This window comes from Opisthocomus hoazin, chromosome Z (assembly GCF_030867145.1).
Source record: "Opisthocomus hoazin isolate bOpiHoa1 chromosome Z, bOpiHoa1.hap1, whole genome shotgun sequence".
In the NCBI taxonomy this organism is placed as follows: Eukaryota; Metazoa; Chordata; class Aves; order Opisthocomiformes; family Opisthocomidae; genus Opisthocomus; species Opisthocomus hoazin.
In genome coordinates, this window is record NC_134454.1 from 76,005,065 (window position 1) to 76,019,750 (window position 14,686).

The 14,686-nt window shown below is 39.7% G+C and overlaps 1 protein-coding gene across 1 annotated transcript in view; it reads right to left on the reverse strand.

Annotated features, from left to right (window-relative positions):
• WDR70 (WD repeat domain 70) overlaps positions 1–14,686 on the reverse strand; it is a 136,090-nt gene that overhangs the window by 4,132 nt on the left and 117,272 nt on the right. Inside the window, exons 14-17 of the mRNA XM_075447270.1 lie at positions 11,224–11,324; positions 9,017–9,096; positions 6,066–6,182; positions 5,528–5,690 (exon numbers count right to left, since the gene is read on the reverse strand). Of these exons, the coding sequence (XP_075303385.1) occupies positions 5,528–5,690; positions 6,066–6,182; positions 9,017–9,096; positions 11,224–11,324 (461 nt within the window). The remainder of the gene's footprint in view (positions 1–5,527; positions 5,691–6,065; positions 6,183–9,016; positions 9,097–11,223; positions 11,325–14,686) is intronic.

Genomic DNA, 14,686 nt, shown 5'->3' on the forward strand with positions numbered 1-14,686 from the left:
TCTGCTTGGTAGACCCCACGGGAGACTGCCATGGAGGGCAAAGTGGCTCAAGAGAGCTGGTTGATCTTTGAGGACAACCTCCTAAAAACACATTCCATGCCGTGTGCAGAAAGTGAAGTCTGGCAAAAGCCTGGTACGGATGCGTGCAGATCTCCTGACTGAGATAAACCCCAAACGTCAAAAAGGAAGAATAGAGACAGAGGAAGCAGGGACAGCTTTAGCCAAAAGGAAAAGAGGCATTATGTGAACACATAGGAACAGAGCTAGGAAAGCCAAAGCTCAGCTGGAGTTGAACTGGAAAGAACTGTGAAAGGCAACACTAAGGGCTTCTACAGCTACATTGACAGCCAAAGGAATCATAGAATCACAGAATGGTTTGGGTTGGAAGGGACCTTAAAGGTCATCTCGTTCCAATCCCCCTGCCATGGGCAGGGACACCTTCCACTAGACCAGGTTGCTCAAAGCCTCATCCAGCCTCGCCTGGAATACTTCCAGGGATCAGCAGGAATGCTAAGCAAAATGTGCTCAATGGGTCAGGTAACCCACTAATGCAAGATACGGAAAAGGTCAAGATACTCTGCACTTTTTTTGGCTGCGTTTTCTCTGAGAAGGTCTGTTCTCAGGTCTTCGAGGACCCCTACACTACCAGCAGAGTCTTTGGGAGGGAATGAGACATTACCAACAGAAGAGGAAGAGAGAGACAGGGAGTATGTAGCTCACTGGACATACAGAAATCCATGAGATCAGATGGGATGGATACAAAGGTACTAAGGGAGCTGGCAAATGTCATTGCAAGGGCACTCTATCATCTTTGAGAGGTCATGGTGACTGGGGAAGGTTCTCGATGACAACAAAAGGCAAACATCATCTTTATGCAGGGCAAAAGGAGGATCTGGGGAACTACATGATGGTCTACCTAACCTCAGCTTCTGGGAAGACTATGGAACAAATCCCCATGCAAGACATTTCCAGGCACATGAAGGACAAGAAAGTGATAGGGAACAGCCAGCATGAGTTTAGCAAGGGCATACTATGCCTGCCAACGTGATTTCTGGAACAGGCTGCCCAGAGGGGCGTTGCGGAATCTCCATCCTTGAGGATATTCAAACTTTGCTGGGCAAGTCCCTAAACAACATGAATCTCATTGGACTTGAGTGACCTGACATAAATGAACATGTTTTAAGCAGGAGGCTGGACTAGATGACCTCTAGGGGTCCCTTTCTACCTAAATTATTCTATGATCCTGTGCTGCCACATGACTATTAGCTGAAACCAGTAACTCGTACACTGACAAATGCATTCCTATTGTGGGTTATGTTAACAGGCTGCAAACAAAAATGAGAAAATAAACTAACATGATTTATTCATATTACATACTTCTCTTTATTTTGGTGGTTTTCAACATATGCAGATATGCAGACCCCTAAAAAATTTCCAGGGGCCATGCAGACTGCTTTAAAGCCACCATAATCCCTCTGATAATGGGCTATTTTTCTAAGTTACCTTTCAGGGATCCAATAAAAGTGGCTCATTGACATCTGAGGTTCATAGATGAGCAGCTAAAAAAAATATGATACAGCTAAACCAGTTGAAGATGACAACTGCATATCACAGCATGTGACTCCTGTTGCAGTAACTTTTCAAATTTGTGCTTACACTGCACTGAAACAAAGAAAAAAGAAGACTTTGAAGCATGCTTGGGAACCAGAATAATGTCATAAAGGCTACTTCCAGACTGAAAAGTGAAGGTTTTCATCAACATCAGGCCCCTTTGCACTCCTTACCTCACCAGCCAGCCTGACTCTTCCCTGAATCTCAAGGGTTTCCCTCTCAAAATTATCAATTTCTAAAAAAGATTTAGCTTAAATATTCCAACATGCGCCAACAAAATCACTGTTACAAAACATTCTGTTCAGTCCTGCTTGTTCAACTAAAGGTACTTGAGGCACTATGTGACTAACACTTCACACGCTGGTAGCGCCACTGAGAAAAAGCTCAGTGAACACAGCTACATGCTGTTGCTTCAAGTGATTCTCTTCTGCCTGTGACAAGCAGCAATGACAAAGACAGCAAGATAGGTGCAACATGACTGAACTGAAAGGTGTTTTGTAAGAACCCTGGTCCATCTTGGTGGGGAGGGAAATTTTGCCTTCACCTTCCCTTATAGCACAGAAGAGTGCTACATCTGGGCCTGATTAGGCCCTCAGCTACAATGCCTAGTAATTCCTGCTGATCCTTCAGAGGGACATCTGAAGTCATTATAGTATCTCTGTACAGCTGTGTTAAAACAAACAGCTCACAAAGAATGTAATTTTCAAACATTTACAACTGATGCCTCAAGTTCCTTTCCTGTAGTTCTTGAAATGTTCAATCTGTCCTTCCTTTCCTTTCACTCCACTGGAATGGTTCTTGCCAAGGTCTCTAACAAGCTTTTTCCTGAAAAACTTCAAGATCTTTTCTGCATCCTCATCCATTATGACTTTTCTGCTGTGTTGATCACATCTTTTTTGGCACTTTATTCACATCAGGCTTCCGTGACATGTCATCTCCTGATTCAGCATGTACTTATTATCATCCTCAGTATCCTTGTCAGCAGCATCTGTTTTTTCACCCATCCTTTTTGTCTCTTACATACTCTTCTGGCTCAAATTTCAGGAGAAACAGAAAGGTCAGGCTAGTGATAAGAAGCCTGAAAAAATTTTCAAGTGATAAATAACGCAAATGACTTATTTGGCTTGAAGAATAAATCAGGCACCTTTAACTCCAAAAAAAAAAAAAAAAAAAAGAAACATTTTTACATACAATGTATAAACTAACAGCAAAAGTCATGTTGCAGGTATTTCTTATAAGAATAATTGAAGTGAAAATACAATTAAAAAAGCATGAAATCAGTTATCTGACTTTGAATGATCTGATCAGTATGAATCAGGACCAGACTAACTCTAAACCAGTCATCACAGAGCTATGAAAATTCTGATCAGCCAGAAAAAGTGTTTCTTAAGTCTTCTCAGTCTAAAATTATTTAATAACCATCACTGAAGAAATTAAGTAACTATAGTTTCCTTAGTTGTTTTCTTAAAAATGAAAAAATCTAAGTGAATAATCATCTGTTACACAACACAAAAAGAAAAGCCTTATCAAACAAGAAATATATCAGGTAGATAGTTTTATACCATATTTACGTGAAAATTTACTACAAGAAATGCGTAAAAACTGATAGCAGAGAAATAAAGTAGTAAAAAAAATAAGCACTACTTTAAAAAATGAAATGTATTAGATGTATGTTTTTTAGGTCTCAAGACAGCATGGGATTTTAAGTATGCATCAGAATATCACCTTTCCTAACCCAACAGCTGATCTTATGCTATAGCTAAAGCAGCCGGTTTCCCTAGGTTTGCATACTGCTCGTTATTAACTCCTGATTTTAACAGGGCCACTGGAGACACAATTCAGTATTACGTGATAATTTATACCGATTACCTGTAATTTGCATATTTTATTGAATCTGCATCCGTAAGAACATCCGTAAGATGCTTTATATACAGGGTAAACATACATGCCCTGTAAAGCCAGATACAGGATATAATTAACACAGCTTTCTATATTGTCTGTGTTTTCAGGCAAACAGCTAACAAAACCTATGACTGCCATTGGTCTGCAGCTGTTAATATACACCTTCGTTTCTGAAAATTAATAACAAAACACAATTACAAAGAAAGTTTTGCATTCCAGTCAGCCAATAATAACAAGAATAATAATTTTTAAAGCACCGTTTGCACAAAGTACATCTTAAAGACAAGCTTTTAAAGCAAGGATAACGGCACTCTCACTGGCATGAGATTTATCAGCTGACAGAACCACCAAGGCAGCATGCTGTTGGCTGCAGCCCAATTCCCCCACATACGTATCACCGTCTGGTGTGTAAGTTAATAGCTGTCTGGACTTGCATCCTCCCCACTTCTCAGCCAGTTCTCTTCTTCCCCTGCAGCTACATCTTTAACAAAAATCTGTAATGAGATCTGCCCACCTGACACAGTAAGTCTTCTGTTATACAGCTATGTTTTAAAACTTTCATGTCTACTACATTGCAGGTGTCAGCGATGAAACTTAATATACAATCAATGAAGTTACTGAGACAAAAATGCACTGAGGTATCTATCTACCTAACGGAATGTAGGATTGTATTTACTTTAGAGAATGGACAGTTGTGTATCTTAAATAAAATCAGGTGCCTACACATTCAAAGTAAATTTCATCTCTAGCAAACATGAACTCTCAAACAATTAAAAATCAATATTTAGCAGGCTGGGTCACTGATGTTCTCAAACTGATTTGGAACAGCTATGCAGTTCTCTGTGTGAACATGTGGGTCAAGTCAGAAAACAAGTGTCACCACTAGAAACAGCTATGAGTTTCTAGAAAGAGGTAGTGATTGTTTCACTAAGGAGGTAAACATTAATATAGAAAGTACAGTCAGTAAAGTACTAGCAAACGTACAGCCTAGGAGATAAAACACTGGGCTGCAAACAAGAAAAAATTGTTACTGGCAGGCTGTTCCGTGCAGACTATTTAATCTCTTCAAAACCTTTTCCTTACGCATTTTGAAAATACTACTTATACTAGATAGATGATTTCCTGTAACAAAAAGATCAATGATAATAACAAAATGTGAAAATTTTAGTAATTTTTGAAGCGGTAGTTTCTGTTCATTAGTATGAAATGCATTTATATAGTATTTATTTTAGTACTATTGTGAATGTATCTATTTAATGGTTTGAACTGCATTTATTTTTAGGACAAATTCTTTAGTGGAAAGCATTCTAGAAGCACATTGCACAATCTTCATTGTTACACATACACACAAATACCACGCTCACACATACAACTTAAACTGAGTAAGTTACCATCCGTGGGATTACCGAGATTTTACTACCATAATCTTGAGGAGGCTCTTTAATTTATGTAACAACAACTGGACACATATTTCTTTACACTGAATTTTCGGTAGGAGATTTCATTGGTGCAATTTAATATTGTTATATGTTTAACACCAAGTTAATTCAAGCAGGTACTCAGGTCCTTATGCAGAAAAATTCAAATAAGAATTTATGACATTCAAGAAATCATCTAAAATATGCTGTACCACCAAGTAAATAATTTGAAGTTTTAACCTAAGAACCAGTCAGAACTTGAGGGCATATTAGCAACCTTATCATTCCAGTCTGTCAGTGGGACGGTACTTTACTAAAAGGTATATTGCAATTTCCGACATTGATTTGGAGAACATTCTAAATTCTAATCAACTTAGAAAGCTTCCAAATAGTCTCCTAAGTGGAAATTTTAAAAATGGAAATGTCAAATTTCAGCAATTTAACCTCCTGGAAACACTTGAGGCACATCCTTGGTTTACATATTCGTGGCACCAATCCAGAAAAGGCAAAGTATACCATTAAAATGTGTCTTCTATTCTTACCAAACTCCCACTGGCCTCTAGAAATATTACTTGTGATTTTAAGTGTTTCCTTACTTAGCATATGCCGGAGCCACCCAGTATGGATTCTCCTCCGCTTCCTTTGCGTGACGTAAAATAGCCTCTCGAGGGTTGCTATCATCTGTCTTATCCAGTGCGATATTCTTCACTATATATGATGACAAGGTACCTCCATGTGTTCCAACACGCCCACCACGACCTGTAGCAAAAAAAAAAAAAAAAAAAAAAAAAAAAGAATGTTTAAGAAATAAACAGAGAAACATTGTACTTCATCTGTAACAGTGATCTGATAAAAATAAGTTATTTAATACTACAGGAAAAGTCTAATTTAGACCTGCATTCACATAAGTGTTTAACTAATCATATAACTTCAACTAAGTCATTCTGATTATTAATTTATTCTAGGTAAGCATTTCAAACAAAGACCAAGGCCTTGCAGTGCTGGACACTGCCCATACACACAAAGTAGAGGCACCATCGAAAAAACTTTGAACGCAAATGTGAATGAGTGTAGAACTCAAGCATGACCGTCCCTTTGGCACACAGCAGTCTGAAATGATTATGCCTAGATTACCTGGTCCTGCTACTGGAGGTTCAGGTTTGTGAGACTTCATGGGGTCCAGCCTATCCTTCTCCAGCTGCTTCCTCGTGCTTCGCTGTCGTGGTTCACGGAACATCGGAAGTGCGTGGGCTGCAGGGTCACAGTTTGGAGAAAAAGAAATGTGAGAAACTCCATTCTCTTTTTAAGATTTTAACTACAAGGACAAGGACTGGGATTCTTCCTTGCAAGGGAAAAGGTGGCAGAAGCAGCCCCCGAGTTCTGTATCCAAGCAAGGGTTTACTGAGGTAAAGAGGGCTTCTCTCTGATGAATTTTTCAAAGATGAAAGCAGCCAGACTTTTAGGGTTCCTTCAGACAGGAGCTTTCATCTGAAATACTGTTTGCATGGTTTATGCATATTTAATCTATTCCTCTGTCATTCAGTTCTCAACATTAGCATTGTGACCAACCAGTTGCTCTTTTCTGAACTTCACATGTTTCTACAGCTTTCTAATACTCCTAAGAGCATGATAAAACCCTACATATGTTCTTGGATCTGAGAGAGAGAGGGGCGGAATCCCCTCAGTGATCCAAATCTAATGTTTCTACATATGAAGTCACGATCATGTTCTTACTTAAATTATGAGATTAATCAAGGTTGGAAGAATACCCATAACTGTGACAATCTGGCTAAATTACCAGGATTTAAAACTTATTTCCTCATAATCCTGCTACAGTATCTTCAATCACTGTAATGGTTTTGGTCCACACAGAAAAGAGACACGTTTGTCAACAACAGAGAAACACCATGTTAAGGGACATGGCTTCCTTGCAGTGAGGTTTAGCTTTCACATGCAGGTGTTGCTGCTTCCCAAAATATGGGAAATTGTGTTGGCGTCAAAAGATTCAACAACAGCAAAAAACAAAGAAACAAATCTTAAATTTAGAGACATCAGCTCTATACTGAATGAAAAAATGGAAGGCAGCATCCAGGGACCTACCAGTTTGATTTTTCAGCTTATTTCTGGAAGCCTGCTCAATTTATTAGACTGAGTGAAGTCACAGCCAGATGACACACAGTAGATCTTTGGATATAAATGTTCAGGTTTTCTTTTTGTAGATTTCATGAAGTATGACATGCCTGGGATAATTCACAGGCAAGCACTAAGCTTGATCGGTTTGCACAGAGCATCTGAGGTGACTAATGCACAGATCCAAACTTTTGCCATTTGTGGTGTCAAGGTTGCCTAAGGGAAACCCAAACTGCATATTCGTGTGTTTTGAGAGTAACACCTAATACCTCAAAACAACATTCCTGCATTTTAAATAGCCATTACAGGCAATCCTGAGACCAAATTGCAGCCAGAAGTCCGAAGTGGAAAAAAAAAGGGGGGGGAGGGGAGGGAAAGAGAGAAGAATGAGAAGAAGGAAAAAAGGGTCGTTTCACTTTGCAAAAGGACTTCTGAGAACTTCAGTTCTTTCCAGTTCTACCTGTAAGCTTAAAAGACAGACTTCTAATGTCTGAAAATTTTCCAAAATATGCAACAAACTTAGATGTTTGCAAAGCAAATCCTTACATTATTTTTATGCATTGCTTTATAAGAAGGAACCCTTATTTAGTTTCAAAATGATGTGGCAGAAACAGTTAAACAGCTAAAGTAAGTGATAACATTCTGAAAATTTGCATAATTGGGACCCAAATCTTTGAATGGTATTTATAAATGCCATCAAATATACCAGTTCTATTGGATTTTAAGCAGAGAGTTTTTTAAAATTCACAAAAGTTCTTTACAGTATAAACACTAACAGTGCACACAACGTATCTAGATAACAGACCATGTGCTGATATGGTCAAGTCTGCAGTGAGGATGGATTCAGACGGGCACCCAAAGGAGGTAAATATCTCTGATCTTCGCCAGCTGCTACTTTACCCACTGCTACCGAAAAATGGGAGCTGGACATCTGCAGCCGTAGGGTTAATTAGGAGACAGCTATGGCTGGAAAGTACCTGAGATGGGAACCCAGAACCCAAGTGCCTTGATACAGGCCTGGTTACCAGGACTGCCCAGACTTTCTCATCCTAAACCTCTTTTTTATTTATTATGTTGTCAAACAACTACCTGGTTCTACGGAAATGTTTTTAGCTATTCTAAGACCAAGACTACTGGAAAACAGAGCTGAATCCAAACACTATGGTACTGGAAGAGAATGAAGAGAAGCAGGACAGCACAACTGTGTGATTCTTCTCATTTCACATGAGGAAACACTTCATATGGCTAATGAGGAGGGCCAAAATCTCTCATTTTATCCCCTCATCCCCTTGCAAAATTTGCGCTTGGGAAAAGGCAGATCACTAAACATTTCATAGTAAAAATGACAACTATTTCTTATGCACCAGTGAGCTTTAGTATGAACATAAGGTCATATACAAGCATAACCCTGCGGGTAGAGAGATATTTAAGCTACTTGAAATCCCATACAATTCTGGGCATGTTCTAAATTTTGAAAAATCACTTGGAGTTAGTTCAAGACCTGCCTCTAATGTCTCTGATTTTGCCACTGGTATTGTTAATGTTCCCAAGTGGCAAAACACTTCCTAAACCCATCCACCCTCACCAATTTAGTTCTGCAAAACTGAAGATTTAGGAAAACTCAAAAATTCTAGAGGTGGTTTTTTTTCTTGGTTAGGGTTGAGGTGTTACCTTTTTTTAAGGCAATTGTCTTTTCAGGCTTTCAGGTACATCAGAATCTAGAAACCAACCATAATTAACAACTTTACAGAACATACACAATATATACCTTTCTGGCTGTGCAAGGCTACAAAAATGTTTACACAACGCACTAAGGTCTCACACCAATGATCAACAGTTAATGCAAGACTGCAGCTTTTTAGAGGGGAAAATATAAAGCTAAATGATCTGCAAATAATTTCAAACCTGAGAAAGAGCTAAGGATGCTGCTGTAAAGATATGTTTAAATTCCTTACGTGTTATAATGTAATCCTGTGTAAGAGTCTCTGCTTGTCTCTCTTTTCGTTTTGTTTTGACCACGCATAATTTTGCTCCCCTAGGAGGAAACACACAGCAGTTCAGTTGGTCTGTTTATATCAATCAGAAACCATTTTTTATTCAAGAACCAGTCTCAACAAAATTATATAGCACTTCAAATATTCACGAATGTGTGTATCTTTGTCTGTCCATGCACATGTGAAGGAGGGTAGAGAGATTAGTATTTCTGTTATAGAGCAGTTTATATGACATGCGGAAAGAAGGGTGGAAGATTCATTTCACACTTCATCTTTCCACAGTACTTGCAGCGTGCGCACTGAAAGCGCTCCTCTCCAAACATGGGCAATGATTTTCTCCCAGTACTCTTCCTAAGCAGTAGAGGTGGCAGTTTTCTAACCAGAGGTGTCCATAACACTGCAGCGGGAAACACTGCGTAAGTCTGGCTGCAGCAAGACTGATTTAAACTGGTGGTATTTTCCTCCTCATCAGTACCAGGAAACAAACTGGGCACAAAATGGAGCTAGGGCTCTTGTGGTCTGTGCCTCGGAGATTCAGGCTGCCCTCTGGAGAGGGGTCTAAACAGTGATGACTGACTGTTGTTCTCTAAATTGACAAAGTCCAGAAAAATAAAACTTGTTTCTGGTAATTTTGTAAACCAGATTTTATCTTCATATCCAAGTGTCCAGGTCACAGTAAGTATCCAGAAACTGTGAACTGTAACACAGTATATTTGTGGATGCCAGTGAAACAAAGATAAGAACATACAGGTGAAGAGTATCTTATTCATTCCACTCACTATAGCTGAAGTGTACATCTCCCCCCTGCTGACAGGAAGGAAGCATGCCCCAGTTCTCCAGCCAATCCAGATGGTAAAAGCAAATTAATTGCAAAAGAAGTATTTATAGACTAGTGTAGAAGACCGCTACAAACTGGTTTTGTCTCGACATTGCTACTGCCATCTCTTGCTGGCCTCTGGAAGGAAGCCGCCACAACGACCTGCAGGAAAGCACTTGCGCGCAGAGTAGCCTGTGGACGGGCAAAAACAGACTTGTCTAAGCAGGCAACACGCATGGCAGGAACTGCACGTATGCAGACCTGCTCTGCGCATGCGAAAATGCCCCTATAAAAGGGCAACACATGCTCCTCGCCGCCCTCTTGCTCTCCTCGCCGCCCTCTTGGTCTCCTCCTCACCGCCTGGCTGCTGGGCCCTACTCTCGCCGGGGCTCCACGCCTGCACAGAGACTGAGCCGACTGGACATCACTGGACATCATCGAATCGTGGTGGTAACTGATCCTCTCCCCCCCCCCCCGCACTTCTTTTCCTCGCCCGCTGGGGTTTTTCTGACTTTACCCTTTTTTTTTTCTGTCTCGTCTTCTCTGCCCCCCCCCGCTGCTGTCCCCGACAGACCTCCGATTCCCGGTTCACCGAAAATAAAGTTTACAAGGTTGCACGGCACATGACTGCATTTTGCATCTTAATCTCATCTCCTGGGATCGAATCGAAACCTCCCCGATATCGGATCGGGACAACTAGTTAAGTCCTCTTCTTTTCATTCCAGGCTAACGAGTGACCTTGTGATGAATCACTACCACCCTTCCATTAGATGTACAAACAAAATTTAAGCATGATTAGACACACAGGCAAAATCCACATGTGATAGTCTGGGGTCGCTCAGAACACTAACAGCAAGATGGGAATGTGCGTGCTTGGTTTGTCCCCTCTCTAAATGGGTCTTCCAGTATTACTTCACAGGCACTGAAGTTTGAACTAATGCTTCTATACAAAATTTTTACTTCAGGAAAAAATAAAAGACATCAAAAAAGGTGAGTAAATACAAAAAATATCCTTTCAATAACAGTACACCAGCAACCTCCAAGAAGTCAGATAAAAGTATGGTTATTCTTACTGCAGATTTCCTGCAATTAAAACACAAAAGTGTGTGTAAATTCAGGTAGAACAGCCAGCATACCGCACCATGAAAAGCCCAGAGGAAAATGCACCACTTTTCACAAACAAACTGGTTTGGGTTTTTTTTAATTTCTAGTGTTACCAAATAAGTAAAACTCTGCAAAACAAATGTTACTAAACTAGTTTATCTCATTTCTTCATATAATCACAGAACCACAAAATCAGGCTAAATTTGAGAAAAAAAAATGTTCTTAATCATTAATAATGATTACATACCGCTGGCTTTTGACAGGATCATAGTACACTTTGGCCAAACCATTTCCTGTACCAACCATGATCTGGTTCAGCTTGGGATGCCAAAGGCAACGCACCACGCTCTGAAATAAAGCAACATATTGATAGTTAGTTGCTCATTCATCTAGATCTCAGAATTAGTATTCATATTGTCAAATAGTGAATCAAAGTCATACTGTAGCAGGACCAAGGTTAAGCACATGAATGAATATGTGAATGAATAAAAGTTCCTTTACAGAGCAGAATACAATGTAAAACGAGCGACAACACACGGATGTAGGCAGAGAAGGAAGTACAAATTGGTGACAGTGTGATTACCAGTGGTTTACACAGGCTAACTGCTCCAGGCTCTTCGTGGGCTTAATGGAAATGCAAAGTTGAAGGGGGATTTGAAGGAGAACAATGAAGGGCTTCAGATATAGCAATGCAGGCCTTCACAACTTCTGCATTTTTATTTTTAATTCTTAATTCGTCCACTCTGTTCTTTACTTTATCTGTTTTTCCCTTCTTCTCACACAGTGCTGACCTTTCACTTGCTGACTGAAGAAATGGAAGAGTAGATGATTGTCACTCTTGATTCTTTCTTCCCCACAACACTCAGAAGAACGTGGTATTTGAAGCTAATGTCTCACAGCTCTGTCACCCTTCTGGTCAGCAGAGAAACTCATTTTCAGACATTAAGAGTATTGTTCTTTTATACACACAGCGTGGTTCTCCGTGTGACTTTGAATCTCCATGTGATTACTGTATTCAGTCTGATTCAGCAGGCCAGTACAGAAACTCAAGCTTGTGACTCGAGAGAGCCAAAGAAGCGGGCACCATCTACCACGAAGGACAACGCATCTTAACACAAACACAAAACCTGTAGGTGAATCTTACTAACCAGGGGGAAACAAGTATCTATTTTTGAAAGATAGTAACTCTTTAAAGGGATACTGTCCAAGACGGAAGACAAGTCCTACCAGTGTTTGTGTGTTAGCTGTGTAATAAATGTCTCCAGAGCTAGCAGAATGCATCACCCCACTAGTATTTCATTGAACAATGCTCATTTTTCTAGCCCTTTTTTACCCCAAGCTTACTAAATCTCCTTTCTCAAAAACCAGGAATAGACTCTTAAATTGAATTAATAAATCAATATTCAACCACTATCATCCACCTATCATTAAAGTATCTCTATATATACACTTTTTTTTTTTTTTACATAATACAGCACATGAAATTCACAAAATGGGAACAACTAGGGTCTTAACAAGAGAAACACAGCAAAGATAAAATATAATTAGGGGTGCAATACAACCCTATGACTTGGGTGATGAGAACCATTTAATCTGGAAGAGAATGGTTATATATCAGTTCTAGTGACTCCTGAATCCCTTCCCATTTCATGCTCCATACTATTTCTGGTTTGGTACAGATTCCATATTTTTGAATGTTACGAGGCACATAATATAAATAAATATTGAAAAAATTCCGAAGCCCATTCAGCCATCATGAATCAGAACTTCACTTTACTACCATACGATAGATGATACTCTTCTGAGCTGATTTTCTGCTGAATGTTTTTAAGAAGAAAAATTGTGTGAGATGAGTTTACATGAATGAACTGACCATTCTTTACAAGGTTCCTTTGTACAACGTCTTCATTCCACATAGATATACATGCAACATTATACCTCCCTACTTACTTACAGGTACAGCTTATTACAAGACAACTAAAGGACAACAATCCTTTTACAGGTAACTCAAGTTCAAATTAGAATTCTTGTAATGGATTACATCCATGATCCCTGCCACAAGCGACCAAAATAACCAACACACAGTTGCTAGTTAGTAGTTTGATTTAAATAAGAGATTCTTACATACTGTTACATAACGCTCAAAATGCCATGGTAACTCTAAAACACACAAAGCTAACAACAAGTATTGAAGGTCAAAGGTGTCTGGCCTTCTCTTTTATTAATATTTATTGCATGTGTTTAGCCAGCCTTTTTAAACTTTGTAGTTAATGTGGTTCTCCGCTTTCTACTGTCAAGTAAATGTATTTTATGGCATGGTAGTGGATACCAGCCAACAAAAACAAAGCCTGAGACAGTGTGGCTCAGCAGTGATGGGGATTGCTAAGTTTCTAACTTGTCAAACATCCACAGCACACTTAAAACCACCACGGCACGTGCTCCAGAGCAGGCAAAAGAAACTGCCATTAATTCCAGCCCTATAAATCTTCTGAAACCAGAAAACATCCCCAGAATATAATCTGTCAAAAGCTAAACAAACACAAGCTCTGAACGTGCAAGTAATTTTATAAATCCACTGGCATATAAACCTACTTCATAAGAAATAATAAAAACTACTTATGCCGATTTTATTTTAGAAATGGGCAATACATTAAACAAACACTGAATTCCTGAACTAGATCCTAATAATTTTTCCCAGTCACGTAATCCTAAAGAAGTAATCTAAACAACTATACAGCAAATGGATCATTGTGGACGGGGTCTTAACATTAGGACTGAGAGGAAAGCAGAATCTTTATCATACAAAAGTAATTAATTCTTAAAGAGCATTTACTCTTTGATGCCTCTAACTTTCCTACTGTTTACACTTAGAATAACTCGGGTACACATCTTCATCAGTGGAAATGCTAAACATCAAATTCCAGTTGAAACAAGGTCCTACCTCCCAGCTCTCCAGGCAAACAAGTGTGTTAATAGCAGGAGAATAAGTGTTTTCCTGGCTTGGCCACCTGCTGATACTGATTTTTACACAATTACAGGATGGTCACAGTTGGAAGAAGTCATCTAACTGAATCCTCCTTCTCCGAGCATGGTCAGCTACTACAGATAGCTACAGACACTGTCCAGTTTGGTTTTGAATCCAAGGATGGAGACTCTAGAGCATCTCTGGGCAACCTGTTTCAATGTATGACTACCTCCACCATAAAAAAAAACCCAAAACCAAAGAAAACAAAAAATCCCCCAAAACACAAACAACCCCAAAACAAAGCTCAAACCATTTTGTTACATTTAAGTGGAATCTCCTGTAACTAGTTTTGTGCCATTGCCTCTTGTCCCGTTACTGTGCACCACTGAGCTTTGCTTTATCTGCTTCACCCTCCTGCCACCCTTCGAGTGTTTGTACATAAGACTCTCCACAAGCCTTCTCTTCTCCAAGCTGAGTGATCCCAGCGCTCTCAGCCTTTCCTTCTGTGCCAGATACTACAAGCCTTAACCACCTTTGCAGTCGTTCACTGGACTTACGCCAATATGTTCTTATCTCTCTTGTACTGGGAGCTCAGCACTGGACCAAGCAGTACAGATGTGTCTCACTCGGGCAGAGCAGAGGGGAATAATGGCCTCCCTCGAACTGCTGGCAACGCTCTTTCACCTGATGCAAATGCCTATGGGCTTCTTGCTGTCACTTTCTGTCTCTGAGATAGAAAGGGGAT